Genomic DNA, 15806 nt, shown 5'->3' on the forward strand with positions numbered 1-15806 from the left:
TGCTTCTAACAGGGTGTGAGTGTGTGGAGGAGGAATGTCCTAAAGCATGCTGCACCCGGGCTGCTGGGATGCTTGGCCTTGACTTGCTAGTTCCCACCAGAAGAGCTGACTAGTTGCAGCAGATATCTTTCTGATGTACTTTAGCCGTCATCTATCTCAGTCATTAGGAAGGAACTGTATTTCATCACTCACTTGTCATAAAGCCACTGCTCCATGTTGTATTTTATGGTTCTCAGAGGTCTTAGCTTCCTTTTTCTGTTTTATATGTATAGCGCAGCAGCATTTAGCAGTCTGCAGTATAATTTACAACCCAAACAAAGAAGGTAAGGACAAAAGTGACTAATTAATTTGCCCCAAATTATGGAATAATGCAGAGGGAGAGCCAGTGAGTAAAATGCAAATCTCTGGCTCTCATCTACTTGACTGCTGCCTCCTGTGGAAGTCACTTTAAGACATGGATAATAATCAATCAAAGACTCCCTTAGTATGAACAGGACTCCAAGCAGAGACCCTAATGCGCTGGTGTACTTCTAACAGAGCAGAGAGCTGCCAGACCAACAGCTCAAGGCAGAGTTGCACTTTTATCTCCCTATCTGCCTAACGCGGCTATGCCTTTTTGATCATGCCATCTGGTCCCCTCTCTCCTATTTTTTGTATTTATTTCTGATTTGTAATACATGCTGCAACTGCGCAGGCAGCTTTATTCTACAAAACTGTCCAACTGTGACCTTCTTCTAAATACACATAAATGGAGTTTGTAAAACAGCTAAAAAACAATGCCGGAATCATCCAGATTATGATAATTATGCAAGCAAAGACCAATCAACTAATCCACTCTAAAGCCACTAATTCTCAATCCTTCAGAAATTCTAGTATCCACATCCAACAGTTTATAATTTTGCAAGCAGCACCATTACTCTGTGCTGACATTCACCCTAAAGCTATACTATGTCAACTGAAAAATAAGGTTATACGAAACCTGCCAGTTTCAGCCTGCATCACTGTCAAGAAACCAAATACAAAGTGCAGTTTGCAGAGTGTGACAATCCCTGAAAACCTTAGGAATCAAAACGAGTCCTGCTCCAAAATGTTTGAGAGAGTCTCAGAACTGAATCAGAAAGTTATAGGGTTGTTTTCATTTAATTTCTGACGTTGAAGAAAATGAGTAACTGCCTTTGCTGCCCTCAAAAGATCTCATGAGGCTTTTTTACGATGGTGTACATCAAAGAATCTACCAAGAATGGAGTAGTGCTGTTTCTTTGGAAAGAGAAACTAGGCTATTCTGCTAATCCTGATGAGTTTGCAAGGAAAAGAAGATAACATGGGTTATTCAGTTGTCATCTAAAGGCATTAGGGAATATGAGCCACTTTTTACTGTAAGCTTTCTTCATTGTAGTGAAAAAAAGTTCCCATCTCCTGGGATAAAACTGGAGCTCAAGGTGGCCTCAGGAAGTGTGAGCTCAGTTCATTTTTCAGAAGGCAATGCAAACTCTGCCTGTGCTCCTGAAACTTAAAGTCTCTTCTCACAATCCTGTAAACAAAGACACTGTGTTGGCTGACACGAGAACTGCAAAATACCTGTTCTACATCGCAGAGTGCACCACACTGTGCTCAAGCGCTCCTGAGGCTGGACTCGTTCTGGATGTGGCCTGAGCGGTCTAGCACTGTGGCTGCATTGCAGCCGCTCCCAAAGCACACTGCTCAGGATCACTTTTGCCACCAGAGAAGATTCAAGGACAAGCTCCTTAAAGCTGAAGGTGGTTTGGAATAAAGAAAAAGGAAACAAAGTGCATTACTAAGTACGCCCCTAGCAGTGAAGAGTCTCTTAAGAGAGCCCCCTGGCTGGCTCCTGAGGCTAGGTAAATTAGCTTTTGGAATTTACCCAAAATATGGAGTATCTTGGAAAGGTCTCATAGTATCATATCTTCATGTCCTGCTGTTAAACATAGCTACACGTTGGTTTTTTTTTTTTCCTCACAGCTATGCATATAGGACCTGTTCATTTTGTTCTTGAAAATAGTAACACCGAAGGCTAAGTCTATTACAGAAAGGCTTTAAAAATTATTCAGAAATCACATGCACTGACATGATATCTGAAATTACAGTAACAAATGGAAACACTTTTATTTAAAGGACTACCTTTTGCTACATTACCTAAACTACACTTCATATATTTGAAGATATCTAATAAAATACAGGCAGCAGCAGGAATAACCTCTCTCAAGAAAAATTCTTCAGCAAAGGATTATCATTTGCACTATCATTAAATGCAAAGTTTAGAATTTAGCACTATTCCTTCAGATTTCGTATTTGTTTCAAGATTAAATACAAAATTAGTAGACGACTGGCAATATTTTGCTATTTTTCATTTCTTTAAGGTATTGCTTCAAAATGCTAATACTCTAACCATGAGGAAGACTAGAATGCACATCATGAATTTTTATCTAAACTCCTTAAAACAGCTGAGCAAGTCCTTTCATTAGGGTCTACTGAAGCCAATAACATTACATTCAATTTCTGTTTTCTGATTTCCTGCAGTACTTTGTTTTGAAAAATATATGTACAAAAGCCATTATATTCTAATACTGATTATGTCACTGCATTGGAATCAAGAGCACATATTGCAGCAAGGCTGTAACTTCTCGATATTGGGATGCTGGTTGCATTGGTCCCATCACTTCCTATTATTATATAGATGTCAAACTGTTTATGAACACATTCTCCATAACTCTGTAACAAAATTTAACAAACTAATCAGCCTGTGCACCACTTTTTTTTTTTTTTACTTAATTTTAAGAAAAGGGGGTTGATTTTATTAAATTGTCAGAGGGTAAACTTTATCAAATCATGATTCTGTAGTAATAATAACTATCATCTGCACTTGTAATGTCAAAGAGGTCGAGTCTGAATTCTCTCTTGTCCCACCTGAATGGTGTACAGGATCAAAACACACTCAAAGAGATTGGAGGAAACTTAACCCAGAGCCCCGGTGATCCCAGCTACAATTTCAATGCACAAAATTTTTTGTTTATCCACATGACTGACATTTTCAACAGCTTCTGAGAGGATAATTTCAAACAAACCTCTCCTCACTATCATTGTCACCTACAGCCCAGATCTTTTCAGCTGGAGACAACCTGTTAAGACAGTAAAATTGCACCACTATCTGATATGATTAGGGAATGGCTGGCTGCCAAATAACTTGGCTAAGAAAAAGAAGCAACTCTAAAGTATTTTGCCACCCTCACTTTGTCAAACAGGAGTGCTGCAAAAAAAGTCCTGCATGTAATTTCACACAGTCGTGCTTCTGGTGGACTTGAGCGCTGACTGCTCTCTCCTCAGAGCAGCATCCAATTTATTTCCTAAAGAAGAGTTAACATCAGTAAATATGTTATCAGCTCTAAGTACACAAGGTTTTTGGTGCTTTGATTCAAACCTTATTTTTGTGTCTTATTTCCTTCCGCGAGCCAAAGCGAACAGGTGAAGGTACAAAAGTTGAGGTATATGCAGGGGAAGCACTTCCACACTGAAAACAGAGTATTTTCGTAGCCCCTGAATCTCAGACTAGCATTCAAACAGGAACTTATTTCAACTTAAAAAGTAACAGTTGTAATGTGAATGAATAAATGCTTTACCTGTATTCATCCTGCGTAAACCGTGGAATTACTGAAGGCTGCAGTACAGCAATTTCTACGGTAGTGGTGTTGAACTTCACAGGATCCCCATCATCATACGCAATGACCACTAGCTATAAACAATACAGAAAATCACTCTCTTAGTATAGGCAAAAACATTTTTTATGTTGACTTGCAACAATACTTCTTGTATTTTCAAGGTCTAACAAGTCGGATGAGTTTTTCTTTCACTGCAAATCAGACATCGTAGAAGAACAAAGCATAGAGGAAAAAAGTGACAGCTATCCACAAGTTAAACCATCTGCTAGAAAATTTACAGAAACACAGTAAACTGGAATTCAAATACAACACTTCTACAAATACCTCTCCAAAACACATTGCTGGCTTCACGTACATTTCTCAGGGGATTCCCTTCACATCTAATCGCAGACTGTCCTTACTCAGAACTCCAGAATCAATTTCAACTTCTTTAACCGTATATAGTTCAATCGTACATTTATGCAGTGGAACAATTTTTATTGAAAAACCACCTATAACTCCCAATAAAACAGAAAAAGTGCTAGGTAAGAATTCTGTGTTGCTGACATTAATATTTAAAATGAGGTTTGATATCAAAACAAAAAAATTAACATTACCTCCCCTCCAAAAAAATCCTCTTAGGAAAGAGACCTTCAGTATGCTAAAACACGGACAAGACCAGAAGACCTTGTCCGAAGGCAGCCTATTATAAATCTTTTGCTTATCTGATCTTTACTCATGTCTATATGTTTATTTAATCTGTGCTTGTCTGCTGGGACAAATAGGTTCACCCGTTTTCAGCTTTCATATGAAGGTAAGCTATCTGCTAGCAAAAGGATGAGAGACCAGCCCACTGAAGATAGAGTAATTGACGGTTTTCCAGCTTCCTCTCTCTCTAAATTTGTCCTTATTTCAGGAGGTCACTGGATGGAGCAGGACAGCACCTCAATCTAGCAAAGGGTTTTTGACTCAATTCTGTGAGTCCAAACTATTCTCAGAATTGGTTGCTGAAAAGACAGCTCAAAACAAAGGAAGGCATTTTTTTCAGCCAATATATTAGGGAACTCACCAGTGCAAGACATCGTAATTGCAGGAAGTATGAGTATGTTAAAAATTGACTGGAAAAATTCACAGAAGATTCAGTGCAGATACAAGCCCAATGGTCTAGATGCAAATACCAACTTAAAATCTCCACATCACTGATTTCTGGAGTCTTTTCTGTACTTCTTCCCTAAGCATCCATGTTTTCTGAAAAATAATGCTCTGCTAAATTTACCATTAGCCTGCCCATTAGCCTGCCCTAACATAGAGCAGTCTTCATATAGAAATGTAGCTCCGTGTCCATGTGCACATCACCTGCGTGTTATGTATCACAGCTTCAGAAAACAGTCACACAAAATAATTAATGAGAAGTAAAAATAAAAGTGCAACAACAGAAAAGCTGCACTCTGGTGATGTTAACCAAGAGATAATTCTCTGCCCCTTTGTGTTTTACTACGTTAGTTAAAAACTGAAAACAACTCAAATTAGCACTGTCCTAAGTTCCTAAAACAGTGACAACGTTTCAACGCTATTCTAGCTCACAGTAGCGCTTGACAGGACACTCAGAAGTGGAAAACAGCCGGCAGCTTTATTCCTTACAATGGAAAAGTATGCAAATAAGCCTCTCTCTAATCCTCATTTAAAAAATAAATAACTGAAAGAAGAAACAAAACACACCTTAATGACCATATAGAAGGTGGGCAGTTTCCAAGTAGGGAAATTACATATAAACCCCCACATGTTATAGATAAATTTTTTTTTGTTTACTGACACACTTCAATTTTCATTTTTAACTACCCCCTCTACTCATGGATTTAAGAGGGGAGATCTGTCCCAACAGCTTTGATTAAAATCATAACTTACTGCACACTAACTACACTTGAGACTTATCAGGAACAGTAACAACACAACAGTAATTTAAGTCTCCTCAAAGCCAATGTTTTTACATTACAGCACTTGTGCACAGTAAGTCCCAAACTATTCGACTGCACAGTAACTTTCTTTACAAGATATCTTGCCATTCTTACAAAGTTCTCACAAAATTGCTACACTGACAGCCGGCCCTGTTGAAAACAAAGAAATCAGCAAGGTAATTTAAAAACTGAAGTTTCCTTCAGCTGCCTCCCTGTTTCTTCTGCCCTCTTAACAGTAGCAATCACATCCATTCAAGATGTTTCTGAAATCAAAAAGGCATGAAATGTGCCAAGAAGAAATTAAAGAAGTAAAGAAACAAACAAAAATTTCACATCTGTCTATGCAATATAAAGCAACACAGAAAAACAGGAAGGTAAAAGGAATTCCATCAAATGCAAGCAACATTTACTGACAATATACAGCTATATGAGTTCATACCTTAAACACTGTACTTGGCTCTTCATTTAGGTTTACTCGGGTTACTACACGTCCTGAGTTTTCTTCCACGTCAAAAATGCTGGCGCTGTAAGGAAACTGGACAACATCTACTTTGTATCGGACTCGACTTGCTGGTGTGCCCTGTAAGGCAAAAACAAAGCAACTTGCATATTTTTGTATTCTTATGCATCTCATGAAGTCAGTAAAGGATTAAAATGCAACATTGGTGAACAGACCATCACAAACAAAACTTGCAGTCTGCCTTCCTCAGAACTGGGCTTGTTACTAAGCATCCTCCCTGTCTCCCCCCAAAATATCTTACAGTGACATCTGAGAGGTCCAGTAAGAAAAATGATCAGAGGTTTGGAAAGAAGGGAGCTGAAAAACCCACCTACTTAAATACAGACAGAAGCAGTGGTCTGTTTTAGAACTACTGAAATTTTTAAATAACCTAAGATGGGCATGGCTTAAGGTTGGCTAATATACCTTTCAAAAATATTTTAACATATTATAAAAACTCCTTTGAAGTTCAAGAAATTTCTAAATACTCTAAAAACCCCAACACTTACTCGGCTTGTCCTGAAAGTTACAGTGCCTTGTTGCTGAAGATGGGAAAATGTGTGTTATATTATTTTCTGAAAAGTCAGACTACAGTTCTGCATACAGGACAGTCCAGCCTATGTGACATTCACACGCTTCTCTCTTAGAGGAAACAAAATGAAAACAGCACTGGGTTGCCTGGGCAAACTCATCATGCAGCCCAAATGGACTTTTTGACATACAAATCAAACAGCAGCATCTGAAGGTTTTACTTTTCACCAAAGCCGAGGGATGAAGAACTAATACATTTCAAAATCCTCATCTCTAAGAAGTAAAACACAGAGATTATAGGGCCTGCAGCACCTCCAAACATATTCCAACACACGGTCTTTCTGTGGCTGAACTGCACAGGTCTAGCAATTTGGGCACAACCATCTAAAAGCTCGCATCCACGCCTTCCTCACTGAAGAGGCGAGCCTGCCCCGTTCTGTGGGGCTGAGACAGTCACAAGCACATGTGTGAAGTGACCGGACACCCGTGGCCCTCCCCACCTGTAACAGAGGCCTTCTGCCTCTCGGCAGGAGGCTGAGCATTACCAGTGCTACTTACTATTAGATATCAGGGCTGGCTCTAAGCACAACGTCAGAAAACAAAAAGGAGAATATATTTGTCGTATCAGTGGTAACAGAAAATGCAGTTTTGCAAATGGATTTTAAGTAGCCCTGTAACGAACCCTCCCCACTGTTCAAACCCTGTTTCAATGACAAGGAACAAGCACAGCCAGCCCACGCATGTGTCACAAATTGCCTGCATATGCAACCCACAATACCAAAATAAAAGAGGAATCAGAAGAGGCATTGCCAGAGGATAGAATAGATTAATTTTTCAGATCAGTAACTCAGCATTTTCTAACAGAGGGCTATTTACCTCATTTAACTGTTTCAACACTAACTGCCTAAATAAATAACATTTGTTATGAAGAATGAAGTTTCTTAAAGTATCCATTATATTCCAATGATCTCATTCCAGCAGTCACCCTCCAGGGACCTTCAGAGGACGTGAAGTAACACCATGCCTGTAAGCACAGCCTAAGAGGCAGCTGCTCCCACGTCAGAGAGATGGGAGGGCTCCAACAGCTTGTGCTGACCTGTGTGATCTATCAAGTCCCGAAAAACCAAAATGGATGGCAATGCCTGTCCCTGGGATCTCCACAGTCTCACCGCTCCCTGGTAGCACCCCAGGCTCTGCTGCAACAGCCACTTTGCCATGTGCGCCTGGAGGAGCTTCTCTGGTAGTGGCAGGATAGTTCCTGGCACCCATCTAACCTGGCACCCAGCAGACACTTCTGGCAGGCATCACCTTTTCGGATGAGACGAATTGTACCACTGACTGTTTACAAAGGATGTCTGGGACACATCAAATTTTAACATTCTCACTGAGTGCCTTTCACTAGTATTGATAGTAATCTAATCCACTGTTTTCAAAGATTAAAAGGTTACTAAAGCAGAGAAGCCAGTACAAATATAAACTATGTACTAAAGAGCTGCAAGAAAAAGCAGCGTTAAAGAAGGAGTTTAAAGCAAAGAAAGGGTTTTTTTTGCATACTGATGTCTGAATAACTATTTTTCAGGAGACCAAAGTCTGTGTTACCTGGATATGTAGACACTTGGGACATTTCACAAAACTCAAACTAGGTTATTTCCTAAACATATTTAGGAGTAGATTCAGAGAAGCACTTAGAAACTCAGGTCCTGTCATCAGTATGATTTCAGTTTCTTAATGCCTCTGAGTCTAGGTTCATTTTTGACCTTTACGTTGTATTTAAACAGCCAAATATCAGAGCCCCCGGTGTCATTAATAGCGAATTGGTAATTTTCATCTGTATTCAATGATGTGGTAGAAAGCAGCTTTGTTGTTATTGAGAATATATTCAATGTACCATGTCAGCTACTAATTACAAGGGAACAGGAAATTTACTTTTGTAAACAGCAATAGAAACAGCTGCAAAAGTGGTTTAAGCTCACTAAATCACACCAGCATTTTGTTGATACAACAAAAGTGCACTGAAGTGCTCAGTCAAAATACAAAGTCTAAACTAAAAGCTTTACTGGAATGGATTTAGCACAGGCATTTTACATCATGCTAATGCACACTACAGAGCTGTATAACATGGTGTCAGATTTTGCCACATTAACTTCTGATGAGTAGTAGGACTATTCAATGAATAAACCATACTTCAATGTGAGAAAAGCAACTCTTCAGCGAAGAATATTTATTTGAATTACAAATTATAGGTAGCTTGTAAGAATTTAATTGGTGGTATCAATTTTACAGCTGTTAAAGAACAAGAATACTTAAGTCTAATACTAAAAGAGTAAGACAGAGAACAAGGCAGCCAGGCCACCTCAGCCTTCCTCCCTGTGCACATAACACCTTGCACATAAAGAGAAGCGAGCCAGGGCTGGATGCAACTGAGACATTCACATTCTGGGGAGGCTTGCAGAGCTGCTCCTCTGGATGATCCTAACCGCAGCAGCGATGAGGCCATTGCCTCTTTGAGCCCTCCAAGGAAATCCAGCCCAGAAGGGTTTGCTAGCCAGTACACCGCCCCAGTGCCGCTGGCCAGCCAGCACCTTTAACAATTCAGAACTGGATCTGCCAGATATATTTTGGTGTTTAGTGAAGTAATATATGAAAGACCATGTTAATAGTTAAAAGTACTTCACGGGACCATGCACACTAATGAGTGCAAATCCTTGAAAACATGAGAAATTTCAGAGATCACAGCGTAACAGAGGTGATTATACAACTTTCCCCCTGGCATTCTCTGACTCAGTCATTTTTCTTCAACATTATAATTAAGAGGAAATTACCTGCTGAAATCCACTCTATTTGGTTTCAGAGTAATGGTCCTCACATTTGCTTGGAAGACTAAAAGCTATCATCATCATTAAACCTGCACACACTAAGTAATTTGTTATTAAATAAACAAAAATCTCATCAGGTTATTGTTCCTGATATAACTATCAAGTACACTTTTCTCCTGTCATTTCTGAAAATAAAAAAACAAGAATTTATTTTTTATTTACTGCATTTTGGCACCAATGTAATTAGAAAAATCTCCAGAGAGATTTCCCAGGGAAATCTATTTAGAAGCAGGTTTTAATTATCTCAAATATTAATCATCTTTCCCCTCTGTTCTAAATTAATTTAGATGCATTCCTATGTCTACAGCAAAACTTGAACATAGCAGATAATATTCTCAAATAAACCATAGAGCAAGGATTGTACTTGGCAGGAACCATGTTCATTCTCTCAAACCGAAGTTTCCCTGAGAATTCAAGACTAATATGAAACTTAGATCTAAAGCTCATCCAGCTCCAATTATTTCTTTTATTGCTGCATAATTCCTTAAGTTTCTATCTGCTCTGGGGAAATGACATTCATTTGTGACACAGCTGACAGGTATGAAAATGTCCCCAACATTTACGTTAGACGATCAGGCTGCACACAGAGGCCTTGGGCAAAGAGGCTGTGGAGGGTGCACAAGTGCACTGTCAAGATAACTCTCAACAGGCATAGATGGGTTGCAGAGAAATTGTAATGCAATAAAGTCAGGAAAAAATGGTGAGAAGTGGAACACAACAGTAACTTCTGTCTGTTTTCATGCATATTTTTGCAACCAATTCAAAAGGAAGCTAGGAATCATTACTTCCACTATCTAAATGGGTAACAGAGATACAAAACCAGAATGATTTGGCCCAGGAAAGAGCAGAAAAAATGCATTTCACTTTCATTTGCAGTCTACTCCTGAAGATCCCAGATGGGCATCTGGTAAATGACCTGGATTTTACCACTAAAAGTACTAGTACGGAATAGTGGCATAATGAATACAGACTTATTTACTGAGTCTCTTTGTACTCAATGCCACTTTCTGACTGAAGTCAGAAAACTTTGGAGGCTGTTATAGATAAAATGTGAAACTGGTAAGGAGTTTAATAAATTATCTCCATCTGTAGATTTCAACACAAATCTGAATGATTTGCATCATGAAGACTTCACCAAAGCAAATTTTGGAAAGTTAATTCTATGAAAAAAATTGCAAAGTGATGCTAAAAACAACATTTACAGGGTGGCTGCACATGTTCTTTGTAACATGCTCAAAGTAAAGTAACCATTAAAGATGGGGCAGACCAGAGTAGGCAAATTATTTTGGTGGGTCTTATACCAGCTATGGGTTGTGAATGGTGCACTCACGTACATTCACCCTAAATTTATTGATATAAACTCTAAAATTTGGAGGATATTATTCTTTAGTATGCAACTCACTCAACAAGAGGGCCTGACATTCTGAATTACCAAATCTGGAAATTCTGAATTATTAACTAGAACAAGCTGAACACAAAAAAGAACATGAACTTTTAAAGCCATGAGATAAAATTAGTTTAAGAACTCATTGAATTTGCAGCATGTTTCCCATATACAAATCTCCAGCAGAGACTATGAAATCCAACAGTAATAGTTTTTAAAAGATCAAGCCCTGGACTGCCTGAAAATGCTTTTATCTCCAGTTAAATATTTGTGAAATCTCTAGTTAAATATCTGTTAGCATCTTACTTTTAGTGGGTGCCTGTAAAACAATGTGGACAATTACTCTCAATTTGACAAAAGGGCTCCATTGAACAGAAACCTTACAAGGTGCGAGATTGGATAAACCATTAAATTGGATGTTCTGGAGCTCTGGAAGCTGGCTGCTCGTTAAAATTAGTGTTCTGCATCTGTTTCTATTGACATTTCAAATCAACAAAATCAGAATATGTGGGGGAATTGCCCACAGAAGAAATATTCCAGCTTTTACTGTGATAAAGCATACAAAAAAAAGCATAGAGAGGAAAAGCAAACACCTCGAGTTATATCAGTCCTGGGAATATTCACCTTCTGACAAACAAAGCAAGCAAACTAAGCATCTATCAAATAGCTCATGTTGCTCTCCTTTCAAAATATTTGGAGGCTTAAGAGCTTTGAGAACATAGACATAATCATCTGGCATCTTTCATCACCACGCCACTTCAATGAAGCAAAAACTGTTCACAACGAAGAAAACACTTCTTCTGCTTTCCAAGGATGATCTCAGGTGTCCTTGAATAAGTTAGTCTATGTACAGCCATCTGTACAGACCTGCTGAACATAATCATAGGTAGCCTCTTTGTCAGGCCAAAAAGCAAACACCATTCAAATCCCTCCACATGTCATTGTCTCATTTAGAATACAGATTTGAAAACTTTGGTACACAACAGGAAATAAACCACATTTAAAGCTCTTTCTCATCACCAAAACCTTCCCAGCCTTGAGACTGATCAAGTTTGACCTCTAAAGTTTCAAAGCAAACGGTTGCTCTGCTGTGCATTTGGTTTGATCATTCCATAGAGCCACAAGAGTCCTTTTGCTTTTCTTTCTCTTGCTCCTGAAGTGACTGCCCCTGCCATTTTAATTCAGACTATACATTAGCTTGGATACAAAGATAAAAGGAAACAAAGATACTGTGCTTTTTTTCTGTGGCCATGTACAATATGGGTTAGCATTTATTTTTATTTTAAGTTAAATCAAAACCCGAGACCAAGAATGGAAAAGCAGCAAGAGGGAGGCAGTTTAAAAGCAACTTCAGCTGTGCCTCTGTACAGCTGCTGAGTGCAGACGTGGTGATGCACCCAGATGGCCCAAGTGGTGTCTAGGCACTGGTTCCATGTGTTTTCACTTGCCTCTCCTGAAGCATTTTAAGAAGCTCTCCTTTTGGGCAGGCCACTTGTCATTCTTTGAGAGCTAAGCTCTCAAACTGAGCACTGAGAGGGGAAATATTATAAACAGTCCTGAGGACTCTCTCAGCATCTGATCGACGTTAAGTTGAGGGATTTCCGCATCTTCAGATTTCTTCAGCTACAAAGGATCACCTATTTACCCAAAGAATAGATGGCAGTAGATGCTGGCTGGGGATACTAAAATAAAAAAAAAATAAATATTTTTCTATAGGATATTATCACATCTACCTTGGTTGCTAGAAGCACTTCTTTGGCACCTCCAGCAGAGATGCAGCGTTTCTGTGGTTTCCCAGCCACACAAAACCCTTGCAAAATTACACGACTTCACACAGGGTACCTGCTTGCACCTTTCACCATTTTTGACTTTGTCTTTGGGTCAGATCACTGTCTTCAACACAAAAGAGTCGGTGGGGAAACTAAACTCAAATAGGGTCATGAGAGTTCTTCCAGGAAACAAAGCAAGGAGCTTAATAGTGGAAAATAATTGGGTTTCTCACTTAGTTTTATCATATTTCTGTCTGGGATTACTCAGACACCCATTTACACTGTGTGTACAGTGAGTCAAACCCATTTGGGACTCACTGGAGCAACTTTGGCAACACAAATACAGCAAAGTCCATTTGAGTCACTCTGCACACCTGGTGCTTGGGAAGTCCAAGCGCGTTTTGGAGGCACAGCTTCACTGTGCAGGGGTCCAGACCTGCTCTGACCATGACGTCCAATGGCCTAAACTAATCCACTCCTGGATACTAAGAAACCCCAGATAAACAGACAAAGTCCTTAAGCTCCAGCTGGACAACACTTCTGGAAAGAAACCTCAAGATGATATGTGAGGGAAACCCTCGACACACAACTGTCTCTGCTGTTTCCCACTTACACAGTGCAGCCTCCTAACAGTGTTATCACCCTTTTAGCTCAGTTTGCACAGTGGCTGTGATGCCTCACCTGTCTGCTTCTTCACAACTCTTCTCAACGGGTCTAAAAGCTACCTCTCTCTCTTCTTTCAGATCTCTACACAACAAAATATTTTGAATACATGAGTACTTATACCTTAAGGGGATTATTCAAATGTTAAACAGAAAGTGTGCTCAACTCTCTCAACAATTTCAATGGCAACGTTTGTAAAATTTAAGATTTTGATTTTACTAAGGTATACTAGTTATTTAGAAAGAATTGAAGCTGTACTCAAGCTTTTCCTTGGCAGCCATATAACCATGGCTCTAGTCTATTACCATAATTCCCTCTGGCTCCCTTGGCCTGTTTTTGTTGCTTTCTGCTTAGTATTTTCATACCCTTTACATGTAGTGTGTCTGGAATTAGATGTAAGCTCTTCTGGGAAAGACAGGGTGAGCAACTATAGGATGTACTAAGTAATTTGAAAAGTCAGATACCATATAACTATTTCAAAACTGTAGAAAAAAATATACTGTGGATTGTTTCAATAAACCAAAGGACAATATGTTGATTTAGGATATTCCATGAAACACATGCAAATCAAAATTTACCAGATTTCAACTACCAGAACAGTATTTCAAATTAGAGTGTTTTTAACAAATGCAAAAGTAATTTCTGAAACATAATTCATATTCTCAGTCACTGCAAAAAAGTGAATTCAAACTGGGAGGGAAAGGAAACAGTGGTGAGAACTTAAACTGACATTTGCTCAAGACAGCCCTTCAAATCCTGCTCTGGCCTTTAGTGAAAAGCACTGGTTTCTTCCTGAAGGAATAACTATCAGACATCTCTTGTACCTTCAGGCCAAGATTTTTCTGACCACTTGGAAATCCACAGGTCAAAATAAAAACATAACAAAATACCTACCTGGGAGCATTTGAATCTGGCACAGATAATTTTTGTTTTGAATTAGTAACTGTTAAGAGTAACCAGAAATCCATAGATTTTTGCAGCCAAACCAATCCTATTATTAACAGTTGCATTCTAATGATGGCTAAATGTTTTGGGCATCAGGTTTGTACAGTTAAATTAAGAAAATTACACATCTTCATCTTGACTCAGCCATTCATTCCTTCACACATATACACATTCATACATGTAAGATACACTGAGTTGCAAACAATTTACTGCATGAAGATTTGATGGGGGGAGTTTTTTAAAGAAAAACAACAAGATAACATGTAATGTACATCTCCAATAAATTAATCAAACAGTACTTCATTTAAGATTAAAAGCTCAGTCTTATTCCTTGTGACTGTTTTTGGAAGCATATCATAGTCACTCATGGCACTTCCATATCTATATGCTATAAGTTTCTAAATCACTTAGGAAATACACTGCTACTGTAAACCAGAAAACTCTATGCCACAAGTCTCTTCCAACCTCTCATCTTTCACCTACATTACTTTTTGTACCCATGCCACCCTCACTGACCATTTAATGCTTGCATTTATATTTATGACTTGTCCTTTAGAAGTCAAAAGCCACAGATAAATGATCTTTTCTCAGGAACATCACTGAATGAGCACTTCCACAGTCAAGAAGTAACACAGTAGGTAAAATACCTGCATCCTTTGCTACAGATGATGATTTATTAAGGTTGACTTCAATGGTATGAAATTTTTTTCTACCACTTACAGGCCCATCACTGCTGCTGTCACCTTTGCTGTTGAGGGACTAGGAGGAACAACAGGGCAACATCACAATAGCCCCAGTCCAGCAGCTCAAAGGGGGAACGGGCTGAGGACGGTGCCTATGGGGTGAAATGGAGAGCCAAACTCTACTGACGCCACTCAACACCACCTTCCTACCCCAAACCCACTCTTCTGCTGTTGCAAAATTCAAATTTGCCTTATCTGCAGAGAAATCATATGCAGGTGCTGAGCATTTCAATTTGGATTCTCATAGAATTCATATTAATTTGACAATGCAGAGCAAAGTTGGGATTTGCTGAAGACAGTGGGCAGTCTCTGAAGAGCTGATTAGGTCTGAAAAGCTTTTATTGCAGATGATTAAAAAAATCTAGCTTGACTTTTATTCTGTTTTTTTATTCAGTTTAATGTTGACAGGGGAATAGTCTACATTACTTGTAAAATGACTACAGAAAAATTCAGGCTCGGATACTTCAAATTATTTAGGCTCTTATTGGACCTGCCCTGATAATCATGCATAATTTAAAACAAAAATTATTTTCTTAATAGATATATATTTCTTTTCCTAAACTGACAGAAGAGATGTATCAGTACTGTGCAAATAAGATTCCACCAGGTTAAAAAACCCAAAAAAACCAACTAAAATATTGATGATGATAACCAAGAATATTCTTTCCCTTAAAGCAAGTTTAGAGGATGGTACTCTTGCTGAACAGAGAAAAAGTTGTGTGCTTTTAAAAAAAATTCTGGTGAATTCATATGAAATACTTTGTGACATCACTTAACGTCAAAGCCAG

The 15806-nt window shown here is 38.8% G+C and overlaps 1 protein-coding gene across 4 annotated transcripts in view; it reads right to left on the reverse strand.

Moving 5' to 3' along the window:
- Positions 1 to 15806, reverse strand: part of PCDH15 (protocadherin related 15) — an 853821-nt gene that overhangs the window by 88407 nt on the left and 749608 nt on the right. For all 4 annotated transcript variants that reach the window (XM_087765707.1, XM_087765706.1, XM_087765705.1 and 1 more), the window contains 2 exons: positions 6048 to 6188; positions 3636 to 3748 (listed from right to left, as the gene is read on the reverse strand). In XM_087765707.1, coding sequence (XP_087621833.1) covers positions 3636 to 3748; positions 6048 to 6188 — 254 coding nt within the window. The remainder of the gene's footprint in view (positions 1 to 3635; positions 3749 to 6047; positions 6189 to 15806) is intronic.

This window comes from Nipponia nippon, unplaced genomic scaffold (assembly GCF_047370975.1).
Source record: "Nipponia nippon isolate SJK-2023a ecotype South Korea unplaced genomic scaffold, ASM4737097v1 scaffold_3, whole genome shotgun sequence".
NCBI lineage: Eukaryota > Metazoa > Chordata > Aves > Pelecaniformes > Threskiornithidae > Nipponia > Nipponia nippon.